Source organism: Amblyomma americanum, chromosome 5, assembly GCF_052857255.1.
Source record: "Amblyomma americanum isolate KBUSLIRL-KWMA chromosome 5, ASM5285725v1, whole genome shotgun sequence".
NCBI lineage: Eukaryota > Metazoa > Arthropoda > Arachnida > Ixodida > Ixodidae > Amblyomma > Amblyomma americanum.
This window is the reverse complement of record NC_135501.1, coordinates 47,157,549-47,170,286: the sequence shown is the minus strand read 5'-3', so window position 1 is coordinate 47,170,286 and position 12,738 is coordinate 47,157,549. Positions and strand designations below refer to the sequence as shown.

General features: G+C 46.2%; 1 protein-coding gene across 1 annotated transcript; it reads right to left on the bottom strand.

Moving 5' to 3' along the window:
• Positions 1 to 245: 245 nt before the first annotated feature.
• On the bottom strand, positions 246 to 12,184 carry LOC144133835 (xaa-Arg dipeptidase-like). Its single transcript, XM_077666917.1, has 3 exons — positions 12,073 to 12,184; positions 952 to 1,194; positions 246 to 577 (listed from the first exon to the last, which is right to left on the bottom strand). Exons 1-3 carry the CDS (start codon positions 12,182 to 12,184, stop codon positions 246 to 248), a joined length of 687 nt encoding a protein of 228 aa, XP_077523043.1.
• Positions 12,185 to 12,738: the final 554 nt, after the last annotated feature.

The following is a 12,738-nucleotide window of genomic DNA, read 5'->3' as shown; positions in this document are numbered from 1 at the left end:
AATGCAGGGCTATATGGCTAAACCAAGCCAATAACATTTCTCCTTTGAAAAAGAAATTTCTTCATTCCCTGTGGTAATGTAACAGAAGACAGAGCACCCAAAGTGACATCACTGATACCGCCCGGCAGCGACATTCATTTCCATGAATTGCAATGGCAACCAGCAACCATCATGTCATCGTGGAACGCTTCATCCAAACTGCTTCGGACCCCTGTTCACAACGGTGCGTCACCATAGCTGAGATATCATTGCTGTAGCTCTGCGTTCGACGGTAACCGTAAGACTCTGAACTCCTCGCGTGCTTCTTGCATTAGCTGGGCGTCGGTTAGCAGGTCGAGCACAGTGAGCGCGAGTATCTTGGCGGTCGTGAGCGTCGGCAGCTGAGACGTAGCGGCGTTGGCCAGGACGGAGAACTCGCGGGTGTGATTGGCCGCACAAGCAGCCTGCGTAATCTTCTTTCTTTGGCCAATGCCGAAGACGGCGTGTCGTGTGGGTACGCGGTGCGACGCGTTGCCGCAGTCCGTTGACGCGCCGGAAAATGGCAGCTTTTGCACGAAGTCTTCGACGAAGGACACTCCTGGACGAGAATGAACAACAAAAGAAAATATTCAAATATTTGAAAAGACTTTCTAAGTACCTTCTCTAGGTGGCTGATAAACGCAGCCTAGCGTGCAAGCAAGTAGTTCGGTGAACGGGAGCACAAGTAATAAAAGAACGAAAATATGCGCTTCAATAAAATTTTTACTGAGGGTCCGAGTCTGTGGATGCGAGAGAGCAGCGGCGGACTGGTTGAATGAAAGACAGTCTATTCGCGAAGCTTTTAAAAGCCGTATCGAATTAATCTGACATTAGTTGTCAGTAATCACACCGAAAAGGCGCTGCTATAAAAAAGCTGCTTTCCCCACTCACCACTACCCCCTCCCCAAGCTCACCCCGCGGCTACCGGCTCACCAAGGGCATTCCCGTGCTTGCTATAGGTGCCAGCGATGGCGCTGCTGTGGATGACGTGCATGTAAGGGACCTCTCTTTCAATGGTCACCGTGCAGCACGTAGCGCTGGCAGCCGCTCGGAAGCAGGCCTCCACTCTGCCTCGCAGCTCCAGCAGCTCGGCGCTGGTCTCGGTGCGGACGATGTAGTGCAACACGACTTCCTCGGGAATTACGTTGGCGTACTTCCCCACTTGAGCGATGACACCTGCGGGCAATTCAGTCCTTGTTTACAACATGAACTAGCATCATCTTTCGCTCTACGCTACCTCAGGGTACCACCGTTTCAAAGTTCTGCGAAAGTAAACGTTTCAACCAAAACTAATGAGTGTATATGTGCCACAAATGTCTTCATTTGCGAAAAAATTCTCTTTCCAAGCGGCCCGACCTAGATTATATCCTAAGCTGGCGCAGGATAATCAGCTATTTCCAAAACGTTACGAGCATCTTTCAGTGTTTGTATCTTGTATTTGTAGCATGAACCACTACATTACACAAATATAGAACGGGTGCACTAATAACGCAGAGTTTTGCGCGAAGGGCGCTGGCAAATGCTTGCGAGCACAATGGACGCCATTCCATTTGTGCGTGGTGATCCTAGCGCTAAACAAGCTCATTAACCCGATTATTCGGCAGCCAGGATTTGGCCACCCTGATGCAGTACTTGGCCACAGGCTCCTATATGAATAAACCAATTAACCTTGAGTCCTCAGCCCACAGCTGCTGCGGAGCGGCTGAGCAAGGAAGTGGACGGACTTCTGATGCGTCGGAAGATTCTAATTCCCTAGCTCCGGAAAGGTTCCTATTGGGATTAGAACTTTGAAACATATGACTCCATAACATTATCCAGTGAGGCTAGTCTAGCAGGGCTAATCGAGGAACTAACGGGTATTAAATGTGGTTCACTAAGAGCGTTAACGGCGGGTACATACTATGGTAACGTGATTTAGTGGACAAAGGCGATGGAAGCAGTTGGTTTCATAGTTAATAAGGATATAGATGGCAACATAAGAGGAATTTTATAGCATGAGCAAGAGGGTAGAATTTTTACGTATAATAAGAGGTAAAAATTGAAGATACTGCAGGCCTACGCCTGAACTTTCACTGATGAGCAGATAGTGCAATGTTTCTACGAAGATATAGAATACTAAAGAGTAAAGTAAAAACGCAGTGCACTGTTCTGGTGAGCTACTTCAATGCCATGGTAGGCATGAAGTAGGCAGGAGAACAGCTTTAGATTCTATGCCTTAGATTCTGGAATGGCAGGACAGAGTTCTCTGTACAGTTCGCAGAACGAAATAATTTACGGCTCATATATAGCTTCATTAAAAAACGAGAAAACTGGAATAGGGCATGGAAGATCTCAAATGGTGAAGACTAACAGTGAAGTAGACTTCATATTGTGTCTGCATTCAAGCATCATGCGGGATGTGGCAGTGCTCTGCATTGTAAGACGTAGTTATAAAGCACTGTAAAATCTCGAATTCGCCTAGATTTCTATAAGGAGCGGAAGAAACTAGTGATGAGGAAGCACATAAACAGGTTTTCGGAATAAAGGAATGCAGCGAAATTTAGGATGTTGCTTCAGAACGGGTATTCTGCAGTAAACGAGGAAGCCGAACTTAATGTTTAAGTAAATAATGATAATCTCTCCCAAATAATACTACCGATCGTGCAACAAATAACCAGTAAGACAGCTAGACAAGATACTGATAAACTCTCTTGGGAGGGAAAACACCTGAATAAAAAACGCGGAAGCATGGAAGCTTCTAACCGGATGGATAGAACAGAAGTGGCAGAGCTGTCAGAGCTTCTTAATAAGCTTAAAGTAACGGGCAATAGGCAGTAAAATAAGCACAGAACCGACCATGCTGCACGGAACGGATGTAGAGTAAAAGCGGTAAGAAGGAAACTGGACAAAGGCAAAATTCAGATGTTGATGCCAAGAGACAAGGAGTGCAATGTCTCTACCACTCTGGATAAGACAGTAAGGTAGCCGAAGAGTTCAACACACTTATGCGCCTGCCTCCCTGCCAACCATGTCAGTGGGCGATGCTGTTTACTAATCGATGAGACGAAAATGACTTCGAGCAACAGCAACCTTGCTTCCAAAATGGGAAGCCTCCCGAAAAGCTATCTGCGCAAAAAGGAACCTTGCGGGAGCTATTCCGTCTCCGCATTGCTCGGGAAGAGCAAATCTGATTCTCACAAGCTCCACCAGACACTTGTGGTAAAGGCACCAAAAGCATCGAATGCAACCGGATTGCCAACACATTATGTAATTAGGTGTCCCTGGGATCTCTTCAAGCACATTCGTTCCTCGACCACCATTCCGCTGCAGTGCGCCCTCCTCGAGAGGCGCATTTCGCCGCAGCCGCAGCAGACGAGAGGAAATTGGGCAGAGGCAAAATCAGATATGCGCACTAAGAGGCAACAGGGACAAATTCAATTCAAGTGTTGAACAGATATTTAAGGAAGCCAGAATTGCTAGACATATCTATGCAGTAACCGCAATAATTAGGCCAATGACAAAAGATGCAGTAGAGCACAGAAATTGGACATTCCACCGACAAGCATAAAGAAAGTAAACAATGCCTTAGAAGCAATACAAAAGGGGAAAGCAGCTCAGGATTAAGTAATGACATATCGGTTGAAGGATGGTTCAGAGATTGTGGTATAAAAATTGGCTACCCTGTGTGCGCTAGGGCTCATGACATCGATTCGTTGGAATGGCACTCACATATACTTAATTTATTTGGAAAGGGACGTCAAGGACTTTAGAGTCTACAGACCCATCAGCTTAATTGCAGCCGTATACAGAGTGTTTACTATGCAAATCGGGTGGGTAATGAGAGCAATCTTTGACTCAGTCAACCAAAGAAACATGTATTCTACCTGCAAGCATAATCATCAACAGACAATATTCACATCATCAGTCAGCTGATAAAGAAATTCGCACAATACATTGCGATCCTGTATTGCCAGGTAGTGATTAGGTTACGAGAAAGCATTTCATTAAGTGAAACTTCACCAGACTGTAGGCACTGCGTATCCTGAGTAGAGAAGAGCGATATGTAAAAGTACTGTAAATATTTGTAGTGGCTTCACATACACCAGAACATTTCACCGAGAAAGTGATAAGGACTAAATCAGGAAAGACGTCAGGAAGGTCGACATGATCTCTCAGTTCCATTCAAGTCTTGTTTACAGGAGGCATTCAGAGGTCTAGACTGGGAAGAGTTGCGGATAAAAGTGTCGCCCGACGTAGGATATGCGTATGGCAACTGCGAAGGAGGCTCAGGGTGGTATAGAGTCACCTTTGTGTGCTACCTCATGTGCACCATGAAAACATGTTTCCCCCGTCCGTTGTGTCGTGGCCGTCCATCTTCACCATCATAAGCTCCCTCTTGGTGGAAGTGGTAGCAGCGACGGGCGCATCAAGTAGACGGCTACGCGGCACTCCGCAGAGCCGGGAACAGTCACCATGGATCCGACCAGCGTCGCGAGAGGTTGTGGAGGCGTGATCTTGTCGCCTCCCGCGGCAGACGCGCGGGAAGATCCTGCGCCTTCCCTATGGACTTCTGGTTCCGGGCAGCGAACCGAACGCAGCAAATGCGCGCTTCCGACGCATTTCCCGGCAAGTACCCGGGATGGCATTACCCCAAGAAAGCGGCGTGCACGGGAAGACCCGTCCGTTATTCTCATCGTGTGCAAAGTTTTCCCGCCGATACCGTGTCGCGGATCTCTCCGGAGAATACTCGGACCGAAAGAATGGACTAGGCGACGGGTGTGCCCACAGAAACGCACATTTAATACACCCTACGTGACACGTACACTAGAACACAAAACTAACAAAACTAACACAAAACACAAAGACTCTAAATACACACGACCCGGGCACACTGCTACGAGCGTCTAATACTAGCGTTCTAGTATTCGTGGTCGGCGTTCGTGCTCACGGTTGGTTCGGTGCGGCTGCAGAGTTCTTTGGATCCAGTATCCGGCGTCGAGGCGGTGGTCGACGTGCTTGGGCTGGCGCCGCTGGCGGTGTCGCTGGCTGCGTCGTACAAGCTCGAGGTCCAAGCGCCCGTGGAGGTGATGCCGGTGTTGTTGGCATTGGGGGCACCACCCGGATGGGTGGCAACAGCGCTCGAGACACCCCTGGCCGTAGCAGGTGGTAGCGTCCTCCGTTGACTCCCCGGAATAGGCTCAGGAACGGTAGGAAGTCTACGATGCGCAGCCGTAGAACGCGAGCTCACCGGAGCAATAGCCGGCGTCGCTTCTTCCAGCTGATGCGTCCCTGACCCGCCGGAGCCTCCGTTTCTCTGCTGTTTCCCCCCGTGCATCGCTCTCCCTCGCCCTTTGATAGCCTCGTTGTTAGTCCACGTAAGCCTTGTCGTCGTCTTCTCTTCTACACCAATCATCTCTCTCCCCCTCACCGAATGCTTCTCCACCAATCATCTCTCTCCTCCACACCGAATGCTTCTTCTTCCTCCTCTTTATTCTTCGGTTAATCCACTTCGGCTTCTTCACACCTTTCGTTTAAAATTTAATTTAGGCTCCTTAATATATGTGACATACCGCCGAAGTCGCACCCTTACCCCAGCCGGTAATTCGGAAGCCCTTAGGTTTCGTCTTCCGAGGAATGTCTCGCTGATGTTTTATAGATAGCCGGCGCTCTCTCTGCAATATTTTCAAATATTATAAAAAGCATCTGTGTGTTAACGTCATGTTGTAGTCAATCCCTGTGTTCCAATTGAGCACGAACCCCTCCGCGGTTGGCGAGAGAAAATGCAGCATCCGCGGAGTGGCAGTGCAGGGTGCAAGACTGTCCCCATAATACCCCACTGGCAGCCCAATGAGTGGCAAGCGCTTGGTACCAGGGACGACATTCAGTTCAGTTCGAGGAATTCCCGCCCGGACTTTCGGCCTGACCCGAACTCGGAGTTGCGAGCAACGGTAATATGCTTCCTTGGCAACGAGACGAGCGGAATAGCAGCATGAAAAAATTGCAATGCATGCTAATCTCTTATTCAGTAAATTTTTCGACACAGCTTGGGAATGTACTGCCACAACGTCAGCACACGGTCAGCAAGAGACACAAAGCAGCGACAGCGAGGGGACGCATGCTCACAACATCTGCCTTCTTTCATTGCTGTTATCAACTTTCCCCGTCACACGCCAGACCAAGCCAAACGTCACGGGTTGCAGGAAAATCTCAGCAGCCAGCAGCCTTCTATGAAAGCCCAATAGACGTTGGGCCCGGAAAAGAGTCCCGTTCTGTTTTTGTTGTTCTTCGCATACCCGCCGTGTCACCGTAAAGATGGTTACACGTGGCATGCGCTAACCGGAGCTCAAGAATAATGGCTTAGACCTCTAAGCAGCTTGCCGGCCTAGCAAAAATCCCACAACGCCAAACGAAGGCAACAAAGCGGATACGAGTATAGGATATGCGTTCAACGCCCGCGAAGCAAGCGCGACGACTCTACGTGAGACGCAAGAGCCGTCACCGCAGCGTAACAAGCAAGTGCCATGGCGCAATCAGTGAGCGCTCAGTGATTGTTAACGGCGCCCCCGCAATTATATTCGAAGGTGCAGACGTAGGCAAAACTGCTCCGATTTGCTAGAACCTTACTTCGATGCCAATAGAATCACCGATGACACTCGCGGACGCGTAATGCTCATTACATGCCTCAGCCCAGAGATATACGGCTTTCTTCGAAGTTGACTAGCGCCGAAAAAGCAGCGGGGCGAAACCTATGACGCCATCACCTAACTGCTCTAGCAGCCCCTGAGCCTGACACCGTTGAAGTTTATGAAACGTAGCGGTTCGAAAACCGCGTTGAGAACACCGGCGAGAAGGTAGGCGCGTACCTGACGGAACTTCGTAAAATCGTGGACAACCGTGGTTTCTGTGGCGCGTTAAAACGGGGCCTCAAGACATTGCTTATCAGGTTGTAAGAAGATATAGTTCAACGTGTACTGCTGTCTCGGGTGAAGTGGCTTACTCTCCAAGAAGCGACAGATATCGCCTCGTCAGCGGAACTGGCGATACAAAAATGATTTAGCGTCTACCCGACATGAACGCCTCGGAAACGCCGAAGGAGATCAATGCCGTAGCTGTTAACAACTAAACGAATCCACGGTTCATGTCAGGAGCGCTGAAGTTAAGACGCCACGGCCGTGCGTTCGCCGTGGCGATTGCTCACACGGTGCATCCAAATCTCCGCATAAAATGTCTATATGCCATAAGTGCCACAAGTAAGGACATTCAGCCAAAGGGTGTTTCGGGGGCGGATAACCAAGAAAGCCAATGAAATTTCACTCTAACGTGATCAGTGTCAAAGCTTGGGAGAGCAACTGCACTGAATGTCTTCACATTTTCACAGTAACAATTGAAGGTACTGTGGTCGAGCCGGCTGCATGACGATAAGACGGGGCCAGTGGATCTCGAAGTGAAGATTAATACTGCTTCGCCGGCCTCCGTAACTCCAGAAAAAACATACCATTGTCATGCCAAGCGGTGGCCAGCCCTGAAGCTCAGAGAGAGCTACCTGTCCGCTGTATGCTTTATATCACAGCGCAGCTCCATGGCTACAAAGTAACTGCTTAACTGCATGTGGTGCAGTGCCCAGAGCCTGAACTATGTGGTAGAGATGTGATCCAAAGGCTACATAAGCTACATGGCCAGGAAGAAGGCATAGTCCTGACTCCAAAGAGTAAAGTCCTAACTGTCACAGAACAACTGAAAGATAACATCAAAGACCTCTTCGAAACAGCAACAGGTGTGATGAAGGTACCACCTGCTAGCATTACTATGAAGAAAAATAATACTCCTAGGCTCCTAGAAGCCCATACACTACGCTACGCGATACGCGAAACAGTGGCAATGAAAATGGAGAGAATGCGCCAGAAATAGATTCTTTATCCGGTGACCCACAGCTTTTGAGCAACATCAGTTGTTCCAGCGGTAAATTGGGCGGAACCTTCAGAATCTTGGGGATTTCAAGGTCACTGTCAGCCGCGAGCTTGACAGAGACCAATATCAGCTTCCCTAAAGGAAAGATATTTTCGCCACTCTCAAGGATTGGCCACTTTTTTTTATTTTGGATCTACGCAAAGCCTGCTGCCACATACCACTGGACGAGCAAGCAAACAATGTGGCCGTATTGAAAACCCGCGAAGACCAATTTGCTTACTGTAGGCGGCCACATGGCACTGTATCAGCTACGACCATATTTGAAGGCAAGAATGAAGTGATTTTTAGAATGATCGCGGCTGAGTTCGGGAGCCCTGAGCGTACACGATGCGAGACGTCATCTAATGGAACTTCAGTTCCTCAGTTTGCTAAGGAGTCTCATGATCGGCAAAAAACATGGACACGCTAAAAGTAAATAGTTTGCACCACCGCCAACACAGTTTAGGTACGTAGGGGAGGTGGCAAAGTAAATCTTGTGAATCCGTACCAGCGTATAGGCGAAGTTCATGCATAGATAATACAAGAGATTAGCTCGGTCGCACGACAAGTCTTGTGTAACGCAAGGAAGGCGCAGCTGTGACCGAGCTGCAGTAAACTGATGCATCACTAGCTATGTTGCGTCTCGTCATTCGAAGCAGCTTTGAAGATGAAAAAGACAGGTGTGCTTGTTGAAGAAGGTCTGCTGCAATGTTACCAGCGGCTTCAAAGGGAGCTGGCAGCCACTGGAAGGACAGTGTAAGTTCTTTTAACCGTATAGTTTCCTGAGCCAGATTACAGACCAGAGAAAAATTTATGAACAGAAGATTCTCTTTGCAGGTACCCTTGTGCAGACTTGGAGCCGGACAGAATGAGGGCTCTCTGCGGTTTGCAGGAACACTGACGTTCAAGCGACTTTTCAGAGGCAAATGGTCCCGCCGATGCTGACGACACTGCTCTTTGAAGGCATCCAAGATGTAGCAAGGTGAGACACTACAAATTCGACTGGGCATGATTGCTCAACCCTGTTCACAGTGCCATCAGTGTAAACTTGCAAGTGGCCCCCGTAGACGATGTTCAGATATTCAACAATTTAAATTGAAATTCAAATTCTTTAATAATCCAAGAAAATACAATAAAAATATGTCCAGCACTGTTTGGACCCGTAGCCGTAGGCTAGTTAATGGAACTTCTATAATGCAGACACATATTGACAAAGAACTAGGAAGAGCGGAAAGAGGAATATATACAAAATACAAATCACAAAAAAAGCATAATAAGGAACAGTGGCTACAATTAAAAAACATGATGCATGTTCAATTACAATAATAAAGGGGTTACGAACAGCAGATAGATCTACTTTACCACATTTAATCCATGCGTTCAATGAATTTTTTAGCTGTAAGTGCAAAATTTTGAGCGTATATTATTTCTTGTGGAAGAGTATTCCAGATGTGAACGCCAATGAAAGAGAGCCGTCGTTCTCCATAAATGTTGTGCGTGGGCGGTAGATTAAAGTTGCCTATTGTTACATTTCGGGTAGTAGGCGATGACTTATGGAAGAGGGACATATGGAAGTTGTTGTTGTTTCTAACGATAGTCTTTACGACAGTTGCTGTTTTTAGGAGGCGTAATGAATCGAACGGTAATATCCGTAGGTCGTTGAATAATGGGCTGCTGGGGTCATCATGTTTAGAATGTGTTATGATTCGTAATGATCGTTTCTGCAATATTCAGATTGGCTGGAGATAACTATTGTAAGTTCATCCCCATGATTCCAGACAGTATGCGACATGACTGTGGATAAAGGAGAAATATAAATTACGTAGTGTACTGGTGTTAAAAAGTCTCGTGCTTGAAGCAGTTTATAGCGCCCCGATGCCACCTTTGCCGCCACTGCGAATAAGTGGTTTTGCCAGTGCAGGTGTCTATCAAAGATTACGCAAAGATATTTAAATCAAGGCGTATATTCTAGTAGGAAATTGTCAATACTAATGTTTACAGAGTTAGCATCTACTTGTTTTCTACGGGAGTGAAATATAGTATATTTTGTTTTCTTGACATTTACAGTAAGCTTGTTAGCTAAAAACCATTTAGAGACGTTTGCCAAATCTATGTTTGCTTTGTACTGTATTTTCTCGATGCTATTGCCTGTAATTATTATAGCGGTGTCATCTGCATACATCAGCATTTCTCCAAATTTTAATACACGTGGAAGGGCAGAAACGTATATAGAAAAAAACCATTGGTCCCAAAACAGACCCTTGGGGCACGCCTGTATGAATACGTTGTGGTGACGATGAGACCTTATTTATGAAAACTATCTGATAATGTTCATTGAAGTAACTAGAAAACAAATCTAAAATCTGTTCCCTAAAACCGTAGTGCTTTAGCTTGTATAAAAGGATGGAATGGTCGACCGTATCGAAAGCCTTTTTTAAATCGAGAAAGGCTACAGCTACAAGTTTGTTATCATTTAAAGCGCAGTTTATAATGTGAGCCAAAGACTGCACAGTTGGTGACGTTGAATGATTTAGCCGAAAATCATGTTGCTGTGGGCAAATTATGTTGTATTTCTGCGTAAAGCTATTCATTCGATTCGCAAAGATTTTCTCGAAAAGTATATTAATGGCACTGACCACGGATATCGGTTGATGACTAGAAGGGCTTGAGCGATCACCGTCCTTGTATATTGGGACCACTTGGGCGGTTTTTAGCGACGTTGGGTACGTAGTGGTTTGAAGTGAGTGATTTTAGATGTGGCATAATATTGGATCTACAATATCAATATTTTATTTCAACATACGTACTGTAATTTCATCTATACCTGCAGCTTTATTACTATCCATATTTGCTAATGCTGAGTGTATTTCGTTAAGTTCAATGTGATCCATACGAAATGAGTTTGAGAGTGGGCTTGGCAACAAAGAATTTATATCTGTGTTATTTACTTTTGTACCTGAAGATATTCCAATGGTAGTAAAATATGAATCAAAGCTGTTTACACCATTCTGATCAACCACTTTAGGAAAAGTCTGTTTGTGTGGCTTGCCTATTACACTGTTCACGATTTCCCAGATTTTTTAGAGTTCACGGAGCTCTGTTCGATTAAACGTGTATAGTATTCCCTTTTTCGTATACGCATAACTTCCACGGATTTATTGCGTATCTTTTTGTACTGACCCAAGTAATAGCTGTTATCTTTGTGATGTTTCCATTTATGATACCAAAAGTCTTTCTGCTGCAATACTCCTAAAATCTTCTGCGCCATCCAGGGTGAGACGGGCACCTGATATGAGCGAACCGACGTCTTCGTACTGCTATAGTTTTAACGCAAGTCAGAGTGTCAATTAGATTGGGGTATTCAACGTCGACGTCAACGTGGTATATGGTACTAGTGTCGATTAACTGGATTTCTGATCTCAGCGAAGCGTAGTCAATCCTCGTACTTACTTTGGCGTGCTTTAATTTCGGTTTTTTGACGTTTTCTACAGTTGCGTAGGTGGGGAGATGATCTGAGATGGGTTGGTTGCATACCCCAGCAATAATATTCGAGGTTATATTAGTTAAAACATGATCAATGAGAGTTGCGGATGTACTTGTTATTCTAGTGGGGACAGTGATTAAATTTTGAAAATTAATTATTCTAGCAGATACGTGTAGTCACTATGGTTTGTATGACTTGTGTATTGTTAATGTCGACACTAATATTAACCAGACCTTTGTGTCGTGATACTAGAGTAAGCAATATATATTCAAGTTTTTCACGAAATAAAGCTACGGCTGAATTAGGTGGTCGATACACGACACCAATGATAACAGAGTTGTCCAGTCTGATAAATAAGGCTTCGATATCAGATGTGCTGCAGGAGACATTGGGAAATGCTGAGTATGTGCATGTTATGAACAAAAAGGGCTACACCACCATCGCGCGAGAGTGAATCACATAGATGAGAAACTGTGTGATAATTAGTAATAACAACATCTTTACCTTTTTTGAGCCAAGGTTCAGATATTGCAATGACATCATAACGTTTTTGGTGTTGTTGCGCCTACTGTATTGCTTCAATTCAACAAGCTCCTCTTTTAAGTCTCCCAAGCGTTTCCTTAGCCTCTGGCAGTCTCCCTCACTTTCTTCACCCCGCTTCTTCACCGCAGTGAGATCCTGGCGTAAATTCAAGATTTTGCTCTTGAACTCATCGAAGCTCTCACTGTTGAACTCAACGGACTGTTTGATAGTCATTACGTCAGTCCTAAGTTCGGCTACGGCTTCGATAAACTTCGCCGTCAGTTCAATGAACAGCTTTTGCTAGTTCCTTAATAGAATTTGGAGCTTTTTCAGACATGGATCTGGCAAAACCCTTCAACACATCCATAGTATGCAGAATCGCGGAATCCGCCTCGAAAAGTGACGAAAGGATGCAAACAGGGAACAAATGGCATAAATTTCGAACAACGTTCAGAGATGCCCGGCAGCTGCGCCAATAGATATAACATAATAAGGTGTCTGAAAAGCCCACCTTCGATGCGTAAGAGCGATGCGTTAGCTGTCGTTGCAGAATGGCCACCAGCCTTCTCTGAAGTGGTTTCCGTCGGTGTCGGTGCAGTTTTATAGGCGTCGGAAACGCCCCCCCCCCCCCCCCCCCGTTGCGTAGATATCCCGTGATCAATCCCGTGGTAGATAAGTCGTAGTAGATGATTCCACGTGCTGGAAAGCAAGCGGTAGTGCGCGTGCGTGCAGTCGGTGAGCCTTTTACTCCGCCACTGTTTTGGGCTGTTGTCGGTAGTTGTGTCTTG

Excerpts from the sequence above, each read along its gene's own strand:
- LOC144133835 (XM_077666917.1), bottom strand. The coding sequence starts at position 12,184 with ATGACTATCAAACAGTCCGTTGAGTTCAACAGTGAGAGCTTCGATGAG. Across the intron at positions 1,195-12,072 it reads GAAGAAGCGGGGTGAAGAAA|GTGTCATCGCTCAAGTGGGG; the intron begins GTGAGGGAGACT and ends AATTGCCCGCAG. Across the intron at positions 578-951 it reads CAAGCACGGGAATGCCCTTG|GAGTGTCCTTCGTCGAAGAC; the intron begins GTGAGCCGGTAG and ends ATTCTCGTCCAG.